Source organism: Hipposideros armiger, unplaced genomic scaffold (genome assembly GCF_001890085.2).
Source record: "Hipposideros armiger isolate ML-2016 unplaced genomic scaffold, ASM189008v1 scaffold_983, whole genome shotgun sequence".
Taxonomy (NCBI): Eukaryota; Metazoa; Chordata; class Mammalia; order Chiroptera; family Hipposideridae; genus Hipposideros; species Hipposideros armiger.
This window is the reverse complement of record NW_017732333.1, coordinates 569,635-583,623: the sequence shown is the minus strand read 5'-3', so window position 1 is coordinate 583,623 and position 13,989 is coordinate 569,635. Positions and strand designations below refer to the sequence as shown.

General features: G+C 57.4%; 1 protein-coding gene across 4 annotated transcripts in view; it reads left to right on the top strand.

Annotated features, from left to right (window-relative positions):
• The first annotated feature begins 1,226 nt into the window (after positions 1–1,226).
• The window catches only part of PTDSS2 (phosphatidylserine synthase 2), a 38,404-nt gene continuing 25,641 nt past the window's right edge, over positions 1,227–13,989 (top strand). Inside the window, exons 1-2 of one of the 4 annotated variants that reach the window (XM_019631150.1) lie at positions 1,227–1,550; positions 8,650–8,751. In XM_019631150.1, coding sequence (XP_019486695.1) covers positions 1,393–1,550; positions 8,650–8,751 — 260 coding nt within the window. In that variant the 5' untranslated portion in view covers positions 1,227–1,392. Of the gene's footprint in view, positions 1,551–1,599; positions 2,029–2,054; positions 2,480–8,649; positions 8,752–13,989 lie in introns of those variants that run through there. The other 3 variants (XM_019631152.1, XM_019631153.1, XM_019631154.1) reach the window with 3 other exon arrangements.

Below are 13,989 nucleotides of genomic sequence, written 5' to 3'. Positions count from 1 at the left end.
GTCACCCATGTTGTAGTACGTGTCACAACTTCATTCCTTTTTATGGCCAAATAATTTCCCATTGAATGGATATACACATTTTGTGTATTCATTCATCAGTTGATGGACATTACCTCCCTTCTCCCTTTTGGCTATTACGAATAATGCTGCTGTGAAAATGAATAAAAGAAACCTCGTTTAAAATGAGTGGAGAGGCCTAAAGGGGGAGCCCTCACACACTGCCACTCCAGGTCAAATACACACCCAACAGGAAAACACGTCAGTTACAGCCCCAACAGGAAAGGACGCCTCGCATTCCCAGCAAGATGTGTCTCTACTACCCTAGGCGGAGGAAGATTTTTCTCCTCCCCCAGCAACAAGCCCATCTAGTGGTAACCGTGGCAACTCAGCCAAAGATCAGCCATCACCACCCTGAACTCTCACTTTCCTCCAATGGATTTTAATTCAAAGCCCCCCCCCCCTCCCCCAACTTCCTTTTTCTCTATCAAGTAAGGTTCCTCTCCTTTGTTTGCTGGACTTACCTTTAATTTTTTTGGTTTTGTTTTTTTTTTTTTTTGCTGTAGCATGCTTGCAATTCTCTGCCATTCCTGAATAAACCCACTTTGCTGGTAAAAACAACTGGCTGTTTGAATATCTATGTACAAGTTTTGTGTGCACATGTTTTCATTTCTCTTGGGTATATAGCTAGGAGGGGACTTGCTGGTCACATGGTAACTCTGTTTAACTGTTGGAGGAGCTGCCAGAATGTTTCTCCAAAGTGGCTCGGGGCTACATGCAAGGCCGGTCTACATTAACAAATGGAGTCGCCCCAAATCAGCATGTTCACACCATTCACGAGATTCCGCCAAAGAACCACCGCCGGCCACCCTATAGGCTAGAATCTAGAGCTCCTGGTGGCATCTGGTCCATCGCCGGTGGGATAGAGGGTCGCGAGGCGCCCCAAAGGAGGACCGGCCGACTTCACAGGGAAGGCGCTCCAGAAAAGCGCGGGCAAGGCTGGGGGCCAGCCTCTTGTCAGGACGCCTGGGGAGAAGAGTCTGTGGTAGCTCCTGCGTCTTTCGAGTGGCTTTCGAGAGACGCCACTCCACCCCGCCAGCCGGCTCCGGTTACCTAGCAACCAGGAGGCATCCTTCCCAGCAAGCACTGCATCGAACCCATAAGGTCGGAGACTACGAGGCCCAGCATGCCCCGCGGCCCAGGCGCGCGGACTACAAGTCCCATAATGCCCCGCCCACCCTTTCCTCGCCGCTCCCATCCCCTGCACTCCTGAGACCCCGCCGGCAAGCGCCGCGACCCCTTCCCGGCGCTCCCCGCGAGTGCGCGGCACGTTCGCGGTGACCCGGTGTGCGTGAGGTCAAGGCGCGGGGCGGAGCGGCTCAGGGCCGAGGCGCCATGCGGAGGGGCGAGCGCAGGGGCGCCGGGGGACCGCGGCCGGGGTCCCCTGTGCCCGCAGGCAAGGCCTCGCTGGAGGAGCCGCCGGACGGCGCGCCCTCGGGCCGCCGCAGCACCGAGTCCGAGGTCTACGACGACGGCACCAACACCTTCTTCTGGTGAGGGGCGGCGGTCGGCGGAGGGCCGGCGGGGGTCGCGGGGGCGTGGCCGGCTCGTAAGAGGCTGGAAGGGGCGCCGGAGAGACCCCGGGCCCGGCGCCGCCCCATCCCGAAGTCCCCGGGGGTCCAGCCCCGCACCGCTGACCTGTGCTGCTGAGCGAGGGGCTGGAGGGGGTGCCCGAGGGAGCCCGGGGCTGGCGTCCGCCCCGCTGCAGCCCAGCCTCTGGTGGTCCCCCAGCACCTCCGCCCCGCTCGCCCTTCTCGTGGGAGGACTTGGCGCAGAAGTCCCTTCAGGCAGGCTTTTCCTGACCTCCCTGTCCAGCATTCACCCCTGCCCTCCATCCTGTCATCTGCCTGATTCCTGCACAGCGCTGGCGCTGTGGGAGGGCATCGCCTGCTCCCCCGGGGCGCAGCCGTAGTAACTGGCGCGGACGCCTTCGCCTGTGCCGGGAGTCGAGTGGATGTTTGTCAGATAAAGGTGCTTTCTCTCTCCGGTTGCCTCTTGCCGTGCCAGCCCTTCCACCCGGTGCGGCTCGGTCCCAGCCAAGCCTCCGACTCAGGCTGTCCCCAGTCTGCCTTAATGGGGGTCGGGGAGGGAGAGGCCGGCAGGAGCGGCTCCCGCCCTCCCAGAGCCTCGCTGGGAGAGTTCATGCTGCTGCTTTACGCCGTGTTTGGCACTTGTGTCGTCCGAGGGTTCAGGAAAGCAGCCCTGGGCTGGCAGGTCCCAGGTGTGGCTCCTCTGCTCCATGGCTCTGTGACCTTGGTCTAGCCCTTCACCTCTCGGAGCTTCTCTTGCCTCGTTTGTTGGAGAGAGAGACCCGGTTCGCTAGAAAGTGTGCTTTGTGGGAGGAGGGGTTTGGCCTTTCTTTGCTGGATGCGCAGTTCCTGTCCAGCTGAATGACACACAGTGCTGGCATTTGAGTCCTGTGGTAGGTAGGCCCTGGAGGACAGAGGTGGAGGAAGCTCAGGTGCGTCCTAGCAAGAGGAAGCAGCCCTTCAGAGCGCCAAGCTGTGGGATTTGCCAGGAGGTCTGATCAGGGAGCGGGGAGAGCCTGGCTGGAGTAATCGCCCTTCCGGGGGCAGGTACCCACGTGCGGAGAAACACCAGGAGAGGTGTGTCGGGCCCAGCGGGGTCCTGCTTTGTGTCAGACTCGAGACATACGTGGCAATGGCAGGTGTGGGTGGGGGCAGCTCAGCATCTGGGCAAAGCCTGTGTCTTCCCTGTGGGTGCCACCAGCCCTGCTTTGGGGAGATAATACTGGGAGGGAGAGAGGGATGGGGCGCCTTGGCAATGGGGGTGTGGCCGGAGAGCCAGTGACCCCAGCACTGGGATCCTGCTGGACAGGCTGTGTGTGGGTCGGGCCTCTCCAGGTGTCCTGCTCGGGGCTCACGTGCCTTCAGACTGCAGGAGGCAGAGCACCGTCCTCTCAAGCCCGGGTGGTGACCCCTGGAGACTCGGGTCCTGGAGCGCGGTGGCTTGGCTTGCTTTCCTTGTTTCGCATTCGCACAGCGCACTTTTGGGGCCTCTACTGGGTGCCAGGTACTGTTCTAGGGGATACAGCTGAGAACTAGGCAGAAGGCTCGGTCCCCTGGCTGAGGGGTGCTGAGTGTCACGGTGCCAGTGAAATCCAGGCAGTGCGCCCCTCGCCCTGTGCCGTGAGAGGCAGCGCTGGTGTGCTCAGAAGCACAGAGCAGCAGCCCTGGGGTCCCTGTCCACAGGGGTGCTTGGGCACTCGGGAGTGGGACCCACAGGCGCCTGAGCAGCTGAGCTTCCCTGGGAGGGGGGGCTGCTGGGGGCCAAGAAGGCTTTCCAGGAGGGGGTGCCACAGGGCTGGCTGGTTTCAGGACCTGCCTGGTGGGTCTCCTGCCAGCTGGTGAAGGGGGCTGGTGTGTGCAGGTTCTTGCTGCATCGCAGGCCTCTCCCCTCACCTGTGCAGGTGACCTGACCCCTGCCTGGCGGAATTGCTGTACTTTTACCTGCAGAGCTAACCACTTCCTTCTCTGGAGTCTTTCCTCACTGACTTGCTACAATTTTAAAAGCTCTTTTTTTGTGTTTTAGAGAATTTTAATAATGTTACAACAAATTAATATAAAGACTAAAAAGTATATATTTGTGAAGTGACTCTGTGTTCCAAAATTACTCACAGGAACTTCTGCACGATTCAAAACCTTGCTTTTAAGGTTTTCCTTTTCAAAGACGGTTGGGCTCCTTTGGGGGCCAGCGATGGTGCTGTGGGGCCTGCGTACACGGGCTTTAGTGTCTCTGCTTCTACTTGTGAGCCGCAGGGCACGCCCTCGGATTCAGGGTTTATCTGAGCCTTGCAGCCTGTGGCGGGGCCCCCCAACTGGGCCCAGGGGAGGGGCTGTGAGGACCCCAGGGGTCTGAAGTGGCAGGGACACTGCTGCTTCTGCTAATCGTGGTGGTCTCCAGCGGGGAGCACCCAGAGTCCGTAGACACAGAGGAATCGTGAGAAGCTGTGCTTGCTGACACTGTCTGAAAATTGTGGGGGAGACGCTTGGAGACCTGATGCCCTGGAAAGGGGCTGCTGACATGCGTGTGGCCTGTGGATGGGAGGTGGGCACGTCGCCCGCATCAGGGACCAGATGGGCAGTGGGTTATATGTTCTGGGAATGCTCGTGTGCTTGGTCTTACGACACTGATCTCCAGTGAGCACTCTTTGTGACTCACGGGGCACTGCTGTCAGCGTTTGTCTTATAGCAGCTGTGAGAGTATGTGGGGGTGTTCTAGACGCCCCAGGTCCCGGAAGATGCCGAATCGGTCGTTGTGGGTTAGGGGCTTGCCGGCTTCGCCCACATCTGGGAAGCATCGCTTACCAGCTGATGCCTTTTTTGGTCCTGTGGGTCAGCAGGCTGGGAGGATCAGTGTCACAGTCCCAGTGCCTCTTGCATGCCTGGGACAGGCCTTTTGGTCCTGTGCGCCAGTCTTCTGGCCGCGCCTCCGTGTTTTCTCTGGCAGGTTTGGCAGGCCCGCCTTGCTGCCCACTCGGCATCATGAGTGTGGTCATTTCTAGGAGGGACTGGCCGCTGGGTATTTTCCACTCGTTGCAGGGAGTCAGCTGTCCTCACACCCTTGCCCTTGCTGAGTGAGTGAAATCACAGGGTTTACAGCCCTTTTCCTATGCCTGGATCACAGGATCTGACCTTCCCGAGTTATCCATTAGCCACTAAACCAAAGGGTGCATTCGCCTTCCTGGCCCCAGGGAGGTGGAGCCACTAGCAGCTCTGGCGTCTGGGAGGGATAAGCAGGTCTTGTGCAGTGTCCCGTACTGTCCTAAGGGTCCCTCGGTTACTGCCACACGTGTAGAAGTGGGGGTGTGTGCAAGACAAGGGAACCTTTTGTTTTAACCACACTTGCAAGGTAATACTTTTCTTTTCTATACCAAGCTTGCAAGTTAACACTTCTACTCTCATTTTAAAGATGGGAGAACACAACTGAGAGATGAATAAAGTTGCTCAAGGTCACAAATCTAGTGAGTGGCAAAGCTGATATTAAATCCGTTTTTTCCGCTGTGCCATGCTGCCTCTCCAAGCAGGAAACTTAAACTTGACAGTGAAACATGGACAGAGCATGGGCCACAGCCAGCGCCAGGGCCTGGGAGTGACGGAGGCTGGGTGCCGCCTGCCCTGGGCCTCTGTCACCAGCAGTTGCGTGTGAAAGGTGCTTCAGGGGGCTCGAGCTCTTGCTACACAGAGGCCGTTTCGTCTTGATGACAGCAGTATGTCTCCACCTGCGTTTCTTCTCGTGCGAGGTTGGGCTGGCAGTGTTGTCTGCTCGCCCAAGTGCTGTGATAATTAATGCATCGGAAGGGGCTCAATGAACTATAAATGAGGTGTCTTCTGACATCTCTACGGGGCAGCCCAGAAAATGTGTAGAGTGATTTAAAAAATGTTTATTAGGAAAGCAACTTTATTTATTTACCTTTTGACCCCCTTCACCCATTTCTCCCACTCTACCCTCCACCCCAACTCTGGCAATCCTCAAATCTGTTCTGTGTACCTATGAGTTGTTGTTTTCAGGTTCCACATATAGGTGAGGTTATACAGGTACTTGTCTGACAGTCTGGCTCATTTCACTCAGCATAACGCCCTCGAGGTCCATCTGCGTTGTAGAAAAAGGCAGGACCCCACCTTTGTTATGGCTGAGCAGGACTAAATTGTAGGTAGTACCACGTCTCGGCTGCTGTGAACAGTGACCACGGGGATGCAGAGATGCGAGTATTTTCGAGTTAGGGTTTTTGTTTGTTTTTTCCAGATAAAATACCCAGAAGTAGAATTTCTGGGTCTCAGGGTGGTTCTGTTTTTAATGTCTTGAGGACCCTCCATACTGTTTTCCATAGTGGCTGCACCAATTTGCAGTCACACCCCAGTGGGTGAGGGTCCCCTTTTCTCCAGCCTTGCCAGCTCTTACCTGTTGTCTTTTTTGATGACAGCCGTTCTGACAGGTGCCGGGTGGCATCTCGCTGTGGCTTGATTTGCATGTCCCTGATGATGAGCGATGGTGAGCATCGTGGACATGCTGGCCGTCTCTGTGTCTTCTCTGGAAAAATGTCTGTTCAGACCTTCTGTCCATTTTTTAATCTGATTGTTTTTTGCTGTTGAGTTGTGTGGGTTCTTTATAGCTTTTGGATGTTACCCACTTATCAGCTGTATGATTTACAAATATTTTCTCCTCAGTAGGCTGCCTTTTCCTTCTGTTGAGGGCTTCCTTTGTGCACGGGAGGAGGCCTTTTTAAAGATGGATTTCATCATAGCTTAATAACAGAGCCCTCACTCTCCAGTAGCACCTGATTCCAGCAGCCTGAAGTCGGCCTCACTCCAAGACTGTGCCGCCCAGGCCCTTCCGGGGGCTTCTACCCTTTGCCCCTTCTTGCCTTGACAGGACAGACGGGCCCTTCTTACTCCTTCTGTGTCCCCAGGGCCAGTGAGTGGCTGCCTGAGTGACATGTGAACATTTATCTCAAGGGGCAAAGGGCGGCCTTCGCTTTTCAGGCAGTCCTGTGTTTTGGGAGAATGGAAAGATACAGGACCGGAGCTGCCCTGGACTCCTCAGGGAGCGTCTTGGCTGGCCACCTAAAGAAACTAAGGAAGGTCATTGTTCTGCGGAGAGTAATGTTAAAGGAACCAGGAGGTGGAGCTGTTTCTTAGGACCCAGGGCAGAAGGCTTCTTGCATCACCTCAGCATGTGGGCTGCATATGGAGTGTGAGGGGCCGAGGGAGCGTGTGCAGTGGCTGGTGTCCCTGAAGTGGCATTTACAGCTGGTCCTGGGCCCAACTGTCCTCTGTCCTCACCGGGACAAGCTAGGCTATGTCATTTTCTCGCAGACACTTGCCCGTGTGACAACCCTCCAGGTGGGGCGGCTGGGTCCGGCGACAGTCCTGTCTGTTTCCCTGGGGACACCTCCCTCTAGGTTCTCCTGTGCGCCCAGCACACGGTTGGTCAGCCTGCTGGGGCCCGAGCCCTGGGACCCAACCTGCCTGGTCAGAGGAGGCCGCCCACAGCCCCGGCACTTGGGAAATCTGCACCCTTGCCTGCTCCATCTCAAGCTGCTGGGGATGGAGTTGGGCCCCAGGGGCCCGCACTCCTTCCTTGTCTGCGTCTCCGGGAGCGCCTTCTCGAAGGCCTGTGGGACCGGTTCTGTTCTGGGCCTGAGCCTCCCAGATCTTCTGGGCCCAGCCCTTGCACCCAGTGGTAGTTTCCTAACTTTCTGGAGTCTTTATTTTGAAGTCACTGGACAATAACTGACTCCAGAGGGCTTGCGGTTCCGTGAGCTTTGGCACGTGGGTCCCTGTCACCAGCTCCCCCCACGAGCACGGGTGCCCTGCAGGCGGCTGCCCCACACAGCAGCCCAGGCACCCTTGCTCCTGCCAAATGGCCTTCCTGTGTGACAGTCTGTCTTCAGTGGGTGCTGCAGGTCCCTGCGCGTAGCTGCTGCCATGCTTGCCCTCAGGCGGCCGTCTCCGTCCCTTCCCCACTGCCTTGCTTGTGTCGGCCTCAGCAGGCGGCTTGTTTTCACTCTGCGTCCGTGGCGTCTGGTGTGGTGCTCTAGTGATGCCTGGGCCTCGCCTGCCCCAGCGTCACGGCTTGTTCACACCGGGCCTGTGTGGATGCATTGAGCCTGCCCCCGGCTGTGGGCTGTGCTGGCCCTGCCCGTGTCCCAGCAGCTGGGGTCGCACGAGCTTACGGAGCTCAGGGAGGACAGGCTGCTCCCCTGCATGCTTTGCTCTTTGCTCGTTCCTGGCAGGCTGCTGTCCTTCTCGCCTTCCTCACATCTGTTTGGGGAGCCCGTTAGGACGCTGAGAGCGGGCCTGCTGGCACCGGGCTCTCACGGCTCCTGCGTCTGAGAAAGTGTAGTCTGGGGGGTGTCTGCTGGATGTGGACCCCCTGCACTTGGCAGCATGTCGTTTAGAGATGAGGACGCTGAGGCCCAGAGACATTCCGTCGTCTGTCCGAGGACCCGCTGGGTGCTGGGCCTGCGTGCCCTCGGCAGGCCGCTCTGATGATGAAGGCGTCGGGCAGCCGGGCTTGTTTCAGCGTGGGCTCTGTGCGCCCTGAAGTCCTGGGGCCTGACGGCGGTGGGTCGTTTCCACCGGGGGCCGGGGAGCCATGCCTGCTTCCTCCCTTGGCAGCTCCGAAGGCCAAGCCAGAGTGGGTGACAGAAGGACCTGGAGCCCAGCCCCCCTCGGCCCGCAGCCGCCTCCGCCAGCTCTCCCGCGTAAACGGCATATCAGAGTGCACACCTTCTATCTTTGGGGCCCGGTGTCCCTTCTCCGCTCCCTTTTTTTGGCCCGTCCTCCTCGCACATCTCTCAGATGTGGTCGTTGCATGATCCTGAGGCTGCTCATCTCAGCGCAATCTTGCTCAGTGAAAAGTGCCTTGTTGGCCGAGTGCCCTGTCACTCTAATAGCAGACGGCACTGCGGGAACCTGCCTCGTGTCCTCTGAGCACAGCAGCCTGACTCTCACCAGAGCTCTTCCCGCCCAGCCGGTGACCCTCATCCGCGTTCTCCGCGTGGGAGGCTGCGTGCCACGTGCGATGGCCGCGCTTCCCGTGCTCTGACACATCTGTGTTTGGTTCCAGGCGTGCACACACCCTGACCGTGCTCTTCATCCTCACCTGTGTGCTTGGCTACGTGACTCTGCTGGAGGAGACGCCTCAGGACACAGCCTACAACACCAAGAGGTAACCAGGCCCCCAGCCCGGCGGGGAGGCTTGGTGGGTGGCTGTGGCCCTAGCTGTGCTCAGGCTGCCCAGGAGCACCTCCCCCAGCCTGCCTCCCCTGCTGTCCCTGGGACCCTCCAGGGACCATATGTCGTGTAACCTGCAGCTCACGCTGCGTTTGCACACGAGACCAGAATGTGCTGCGGCAGCTCCAGGGACGGGGCCCAAAGAGGGGTTGTGGTCACCAGTTCTGATGTGGGGGGACAAGCGTGGCTTCGACACCCCCTGAGTGCCCTGCAGCGTAACTCAGTTCTGACCCTGTCCACCCGAGGGAGCATCAGATCCCGCAGGGAGGGACTCAGTCCACAGTCTCACCCCACCTCCCCCTGACCCTTCACACTCCAGTCACAAGTCCACTTTGTCACCTGGGCTTCTGACCAACTGCTGTAGATCGGGGGTTTCCAGGACCCTCCTTGGGCTCGATTCATTTGCTGGAGCAGCTCCCAGACTCAGAAACGCTCACTGGGTGGCTGGTTTATGGGAAAAGGCTGTGACTGAGGACGGCTCGTCGGCCAAGATGCCGAGATGCGTGGGGCCAGGTGTGCGGAAGGGCGTGGAGCTGCCCTGCCTGCTCCAGGCGCCTCTCCCCCCACCCCTCCCGTGTTCACCCACCGGAAGCCCCCTAGACCGCGTCCTGGGTTTCACGGAGCTTTAGTGCGCAGGTGCAATAGATTAACTCTGGCCACTGGCGATTGAACTCAACCTCCCTGAAGTTAGGGATGGAAGTTCGGGGTGGGGCTGCAAGTCCTCCTGGCCACCGGCCCCCACCTTTGGGGCTTTCTCCTCATCCATATAATGAAAACCCTTTACTGCTGCTCATCAAAGGAAATTCCTAGGGTTTGGGGTCTCCGTGCCCGAAAGCGGAACAGAGACCCAATATCTATGTCTCATTATAAATCAGTGTCACGCAGCCTGTGAGTTTGTGTCTGGGGGCGTGTGGGTCTTCGTGACGGCCAGTGATGGTCCCCCATCAGCGAGCATTGTTCTACACTCTGTTGATACTAACGCTTTTGGAAAATTTAAACCAGCTTCAGACAACGGACTGTCTGGCAGATGATCTCAGGTCAGGAAGTAGTGGGTGGACTGTCTTTCATATCAGCTCCAGACAGAGCAGAGAGGTTGTGCCCTGGGCCTGAATCCCGTGGGCGCTGGGGCCAGTTGCAGAAGTGTGGGAGGGAGGTCTTAGCACTCACTCCTTTGGGCCCCTAACACTGGACGGACTCGCCTTGCCTTCTCCAGGCCCATGGAGCCCCCTTGCTCTCCTGATCTTGGGGCCCTGGCGGCTGCCACCGCCAAGGCCCAGGCCCCAGGTCCCACTTGCTCTGCTGGGATGACAGAGGCCAGAGGGATCCGGAGACCGCCACCGGGGTGGGGACAGAGGCAGAAAGAGGCTCGGGCCAGGCAGTGTCTTGACCGCTGGTCAGCTTTGCTTCGTGGGGCTTGTCAGCCATCCCGGTGCAGCCAGCCCTTGTTTTTGTAAAACGAGGGTCTCCCGTTTGCCACGGAGTGCGGTGTGAACAGCGGTACGCACTCTACTGGTGTCAGCAGCCCATGAAGACATCAGGTGGCTCCCCGTCAGGCGTGCACTTGGCCTCCTGTCTGTGGGCGCTGAGAGCCACCCACAGTTGCCTCGTATCCCCACCTGGCTCCTTGGCTGCAGCAGGGGCATTTCTGGTTAGACATGGCTGCCAGGGGGGTCTGGGCTCAGGGCTCTGCTCCCTGGAGGCGCTCAGGCCTTGTCCTCTCCTGTAAGACCAGCTCCTGGCTCCACTGTCTGCAGGGTTCCCCCCCGACACACACACCATCTCCCAGTCAGTGTTGCTGGGTCCTCCTCTTTTCCCAGGCTGGGCATCTCCGGACACTGCCTGCTGCCCGTCCCTACCCCGCATTCATGGGAAATGGGGTCCAGGAGTGCAGGAAGGACCTGGGCCGCCGTTGGGCCCTGTGGGTGGCCCCTGGGACTGCCCTCGGCAGCAGGTCCCTGTGTAGGGAGCGTGGACCTGTTGACACCGGGGAGGGTGAGGCAGGGGCCCACATTTGCCTAGAGGGCATTTGTAAGTAGAACTTGGTCTTTGTGAATTTGTCTGGCTGGGTTGTTGTTGACTTTAAAAACAAAACAGTTATTTTACCAGCAAAAGGGGGTTTGTTTGGGAACAGCAAAGAATTGCAATCTGGACGAGCAAGCCATACCAAAGTCGTGGCAAGCCCGGCCGACCCCGTGAGGAGCCCGACTTTATGGCGCACGGAGTGGGCTGGGAGGGTTAGAAGGGAACCCCGCTGGAGGAGAACAACGGCCCCGGGAGCTGACGGGTTCCACAGACGCACATGCCCTGTTTCCTGGGCTGCAGGTGGCGGTTCCTTCCTGCTGGGGCCTGGAGGGACGGGCCACACCGCGTGACAGCACCTCTTTTGGGAAGCCTCCTTTATCAATGTCACAGTGTAGAGGGTGTGTGGTATCTGCTGGGCGCTGCTGGGCAGGGAGGACTGAGAAACAGGACTTGGTCACACTGAGGGGACGTCCCCATTGGCCGTGAAATTAGGGCAGAGGTGAGCAGTTCTGATGTCACCAGGCAAGAGGTGTCACAAGGAAGAAGGGGACCCCTTAGCAAGAGTGGGCCCATATAGGGTGTCCAGGGAGTGCCCCCTGAGGGCAGGGGTTTGGTTCTCATTCAGCAGATGCCTTCCCTCTGACCTGGACCTCTGAGGTGAAGGGTGGCGTGTTGGCCGTGTCCGGACCGCCTAGCCTTTCACCCTGCACTGGCCTCTGTCCTGAGCTGTCCCTGCTTATGGGAGGCTGGGACAGTGCACACGAAGGATGACTGGCCCGCACAGCAGGGACCTGGGCCCTCTCTGCACAGCCCCAGTGTGAGTCCACTGAAGGGGGGTTCAGGGGCTCCCGGCTCTGCCCTTCTCTGAAGTTCTGTGCTCTGGGGACACTGGACTCCTCATATCTCACAGGCTCTGGTCCTCGCCCACATCGGGCACAGAGGAGCCGCCCTCCTGGCCCTGTGAGTCTGCTGCTCGTGCCTGGGACGGACCCCGAGCTTCTCCCCAGAAGCCTCCAGGGCCCCAGCGATGCTGCCACTCTCGTGGGCCATCCTCGTGGGTGTGTGGGTTCATCTGTGTTTGGTCATTTTCCCTCAAGGCCCCAGCTGGACCCACAGTCCCCTACCAACCCCCCTGTATGCCAACAGCTCCCCGGCTGTGCCGAGGCGCCCCTGGGGCAGCCCCCACTCAGCCTTGCCAGGGTCTGGGGGAGGCTGCTGGGCCCAATTTATTAATCAGTGTCATGTCAGAGCTTTTGATGCCCTCAGGGAGGACTCTTGCATAGGCAATACTTCTACAGCTTATGCTTATTTCCAAAAGTTAATACTGTCAGTGTTAAAAATTTAGGAAATGGGTTTGTTTTCCTTAAGCTTTCGATTTTGGCTTATGTGTCATTGTTCTTTTTATGGGTCTAACAAGTTCTGTCCCTGGGGTGGGGTGGGTTCAGTTTCCTCCTTAAGTCAGCTTATCAATGACATTTTTATGTGGCACGTATCCGGTTACAGTGCACAACTTAGTGAGTGTCCACAGTCACACCTGCCTGCCGGCACTGAGGGGACCCTGCCGTCAGCCCTCACGCAGGCTCAGGCGCCGCTGACCTGTCACCACAGGTCCTCTGGCCCCTTGTGCAGCTTTGCAGTGAGGCTGACCATCCAGCAGGCACTGTGTCCAGTGTCCTCACTCGGCGTGATGGCTTGTAACATCCATGTTGTGTGTCCGTGGTCAGGCTCCCTGCCAGGTGGCGTCCCACCATGTGGGTGTAGCCCACGTCATTGATCCACTTATGGCTGGTGACACTTAGGATGCCCACACATGTGTATAAATACCTATACGTGCATATATAAATGATACTGTTAAGACAGTGAAAGACAAGCCATGGACTGGGATAGAATATTTAAAAACATAACTGATAAAGGACTTGTATGCAAAATATGCAAAGAACACTTAAAGCTCAACAGAAAGAAAACAAACAACACAAGTGGCTGGCTGGTTAAGAGCTCGCTTGGGAGCACCTTCTCTGAGCAGCAGGGCTGAGGTTTGGATCCCACATTGAGGACCAGTGACGCTCGCCCTCTACAGCTAAGATGATGAACAACAGCTCGACCTGGAGCTGGGCTGCCGGGAGTCGCCGGCGATGGTGTAGGCTGCAGTGGGCTGCCGTGAGCTACATGAGTGGCTGGCAGCCGGTGTGAGCTCCCGTGAGCCGCTGTGAGTGGCCGACCAATGACCAGCGACCGATTGCCTCACCCGGGAAGAGCGCAATGATAATACCAACATGGGCCAGTGAAGCAACGTCCTCCACAACTAGACTGAAGAACAAAAAAACAGCAATTTGTCTACCTGTCTGTTCCCCTGATTCCCCAACGCTGTTCCCCTCCCCCCCCCAAAAAAAAAACCTTAAAAAAAAAAATAGGCAGAAGGCCTGAACAGATGCTTCACCAGAGATACGCAGATGGGAAATAAGCCATGGAAGATGCTTAATTAGCATCATTTGTCATCAGGGAGAAGCCAGATAAAATGGGACACCACTACACAGCTATTCGGATGGTTAAAACCACACAGCACCCAGTGCTGGGAGGACGTGGAGCACCGGGAACTCCCACCCCTGCTGGGTGAGCAGACAGTGCAGCCACTTTGAAGGAAGTTTAACTTCTTATAGAACCAAACACACTCACCCTGTGATCCAGCTATCGTGCTCCTTCGTATTTACCCAAAGGAGCTGAAAACTTACGAGGTCTGACAATTAAGTTCGCAAACTCACCCTAGAAAAAGTGCTACATACCTCTTTCGTGAATATCACTATGGTCATCTTCAAAGTACTCCCCTTGGGAAGCTATGCACCAATGCCAGTGCCTAGTCCACCCTTCAAAGCAATTTTGGAACTCTTTTTCTGGAATGGCCATCAGAGCTGTCGTATTACCCTTGAGATCCTGAGTGTCATCAAAATGTCTTCTTTTCAATATTTTCTTTATCTTCGGGTAAAAAAAAGAAGTCATTGGGGGCCAGATCAGGTGAGTAGGGAGGGTGTTCCAATACAGTGATTTGTTTACTGGCTAAAAACTCCCTCACAGACAGTGCGGTGTGAGCTGGTGCATTGTCGTGATGCAAGAGCCATGAATTGTTGGTGAAAGTTCAGGTCGTCTAACTTTTTCA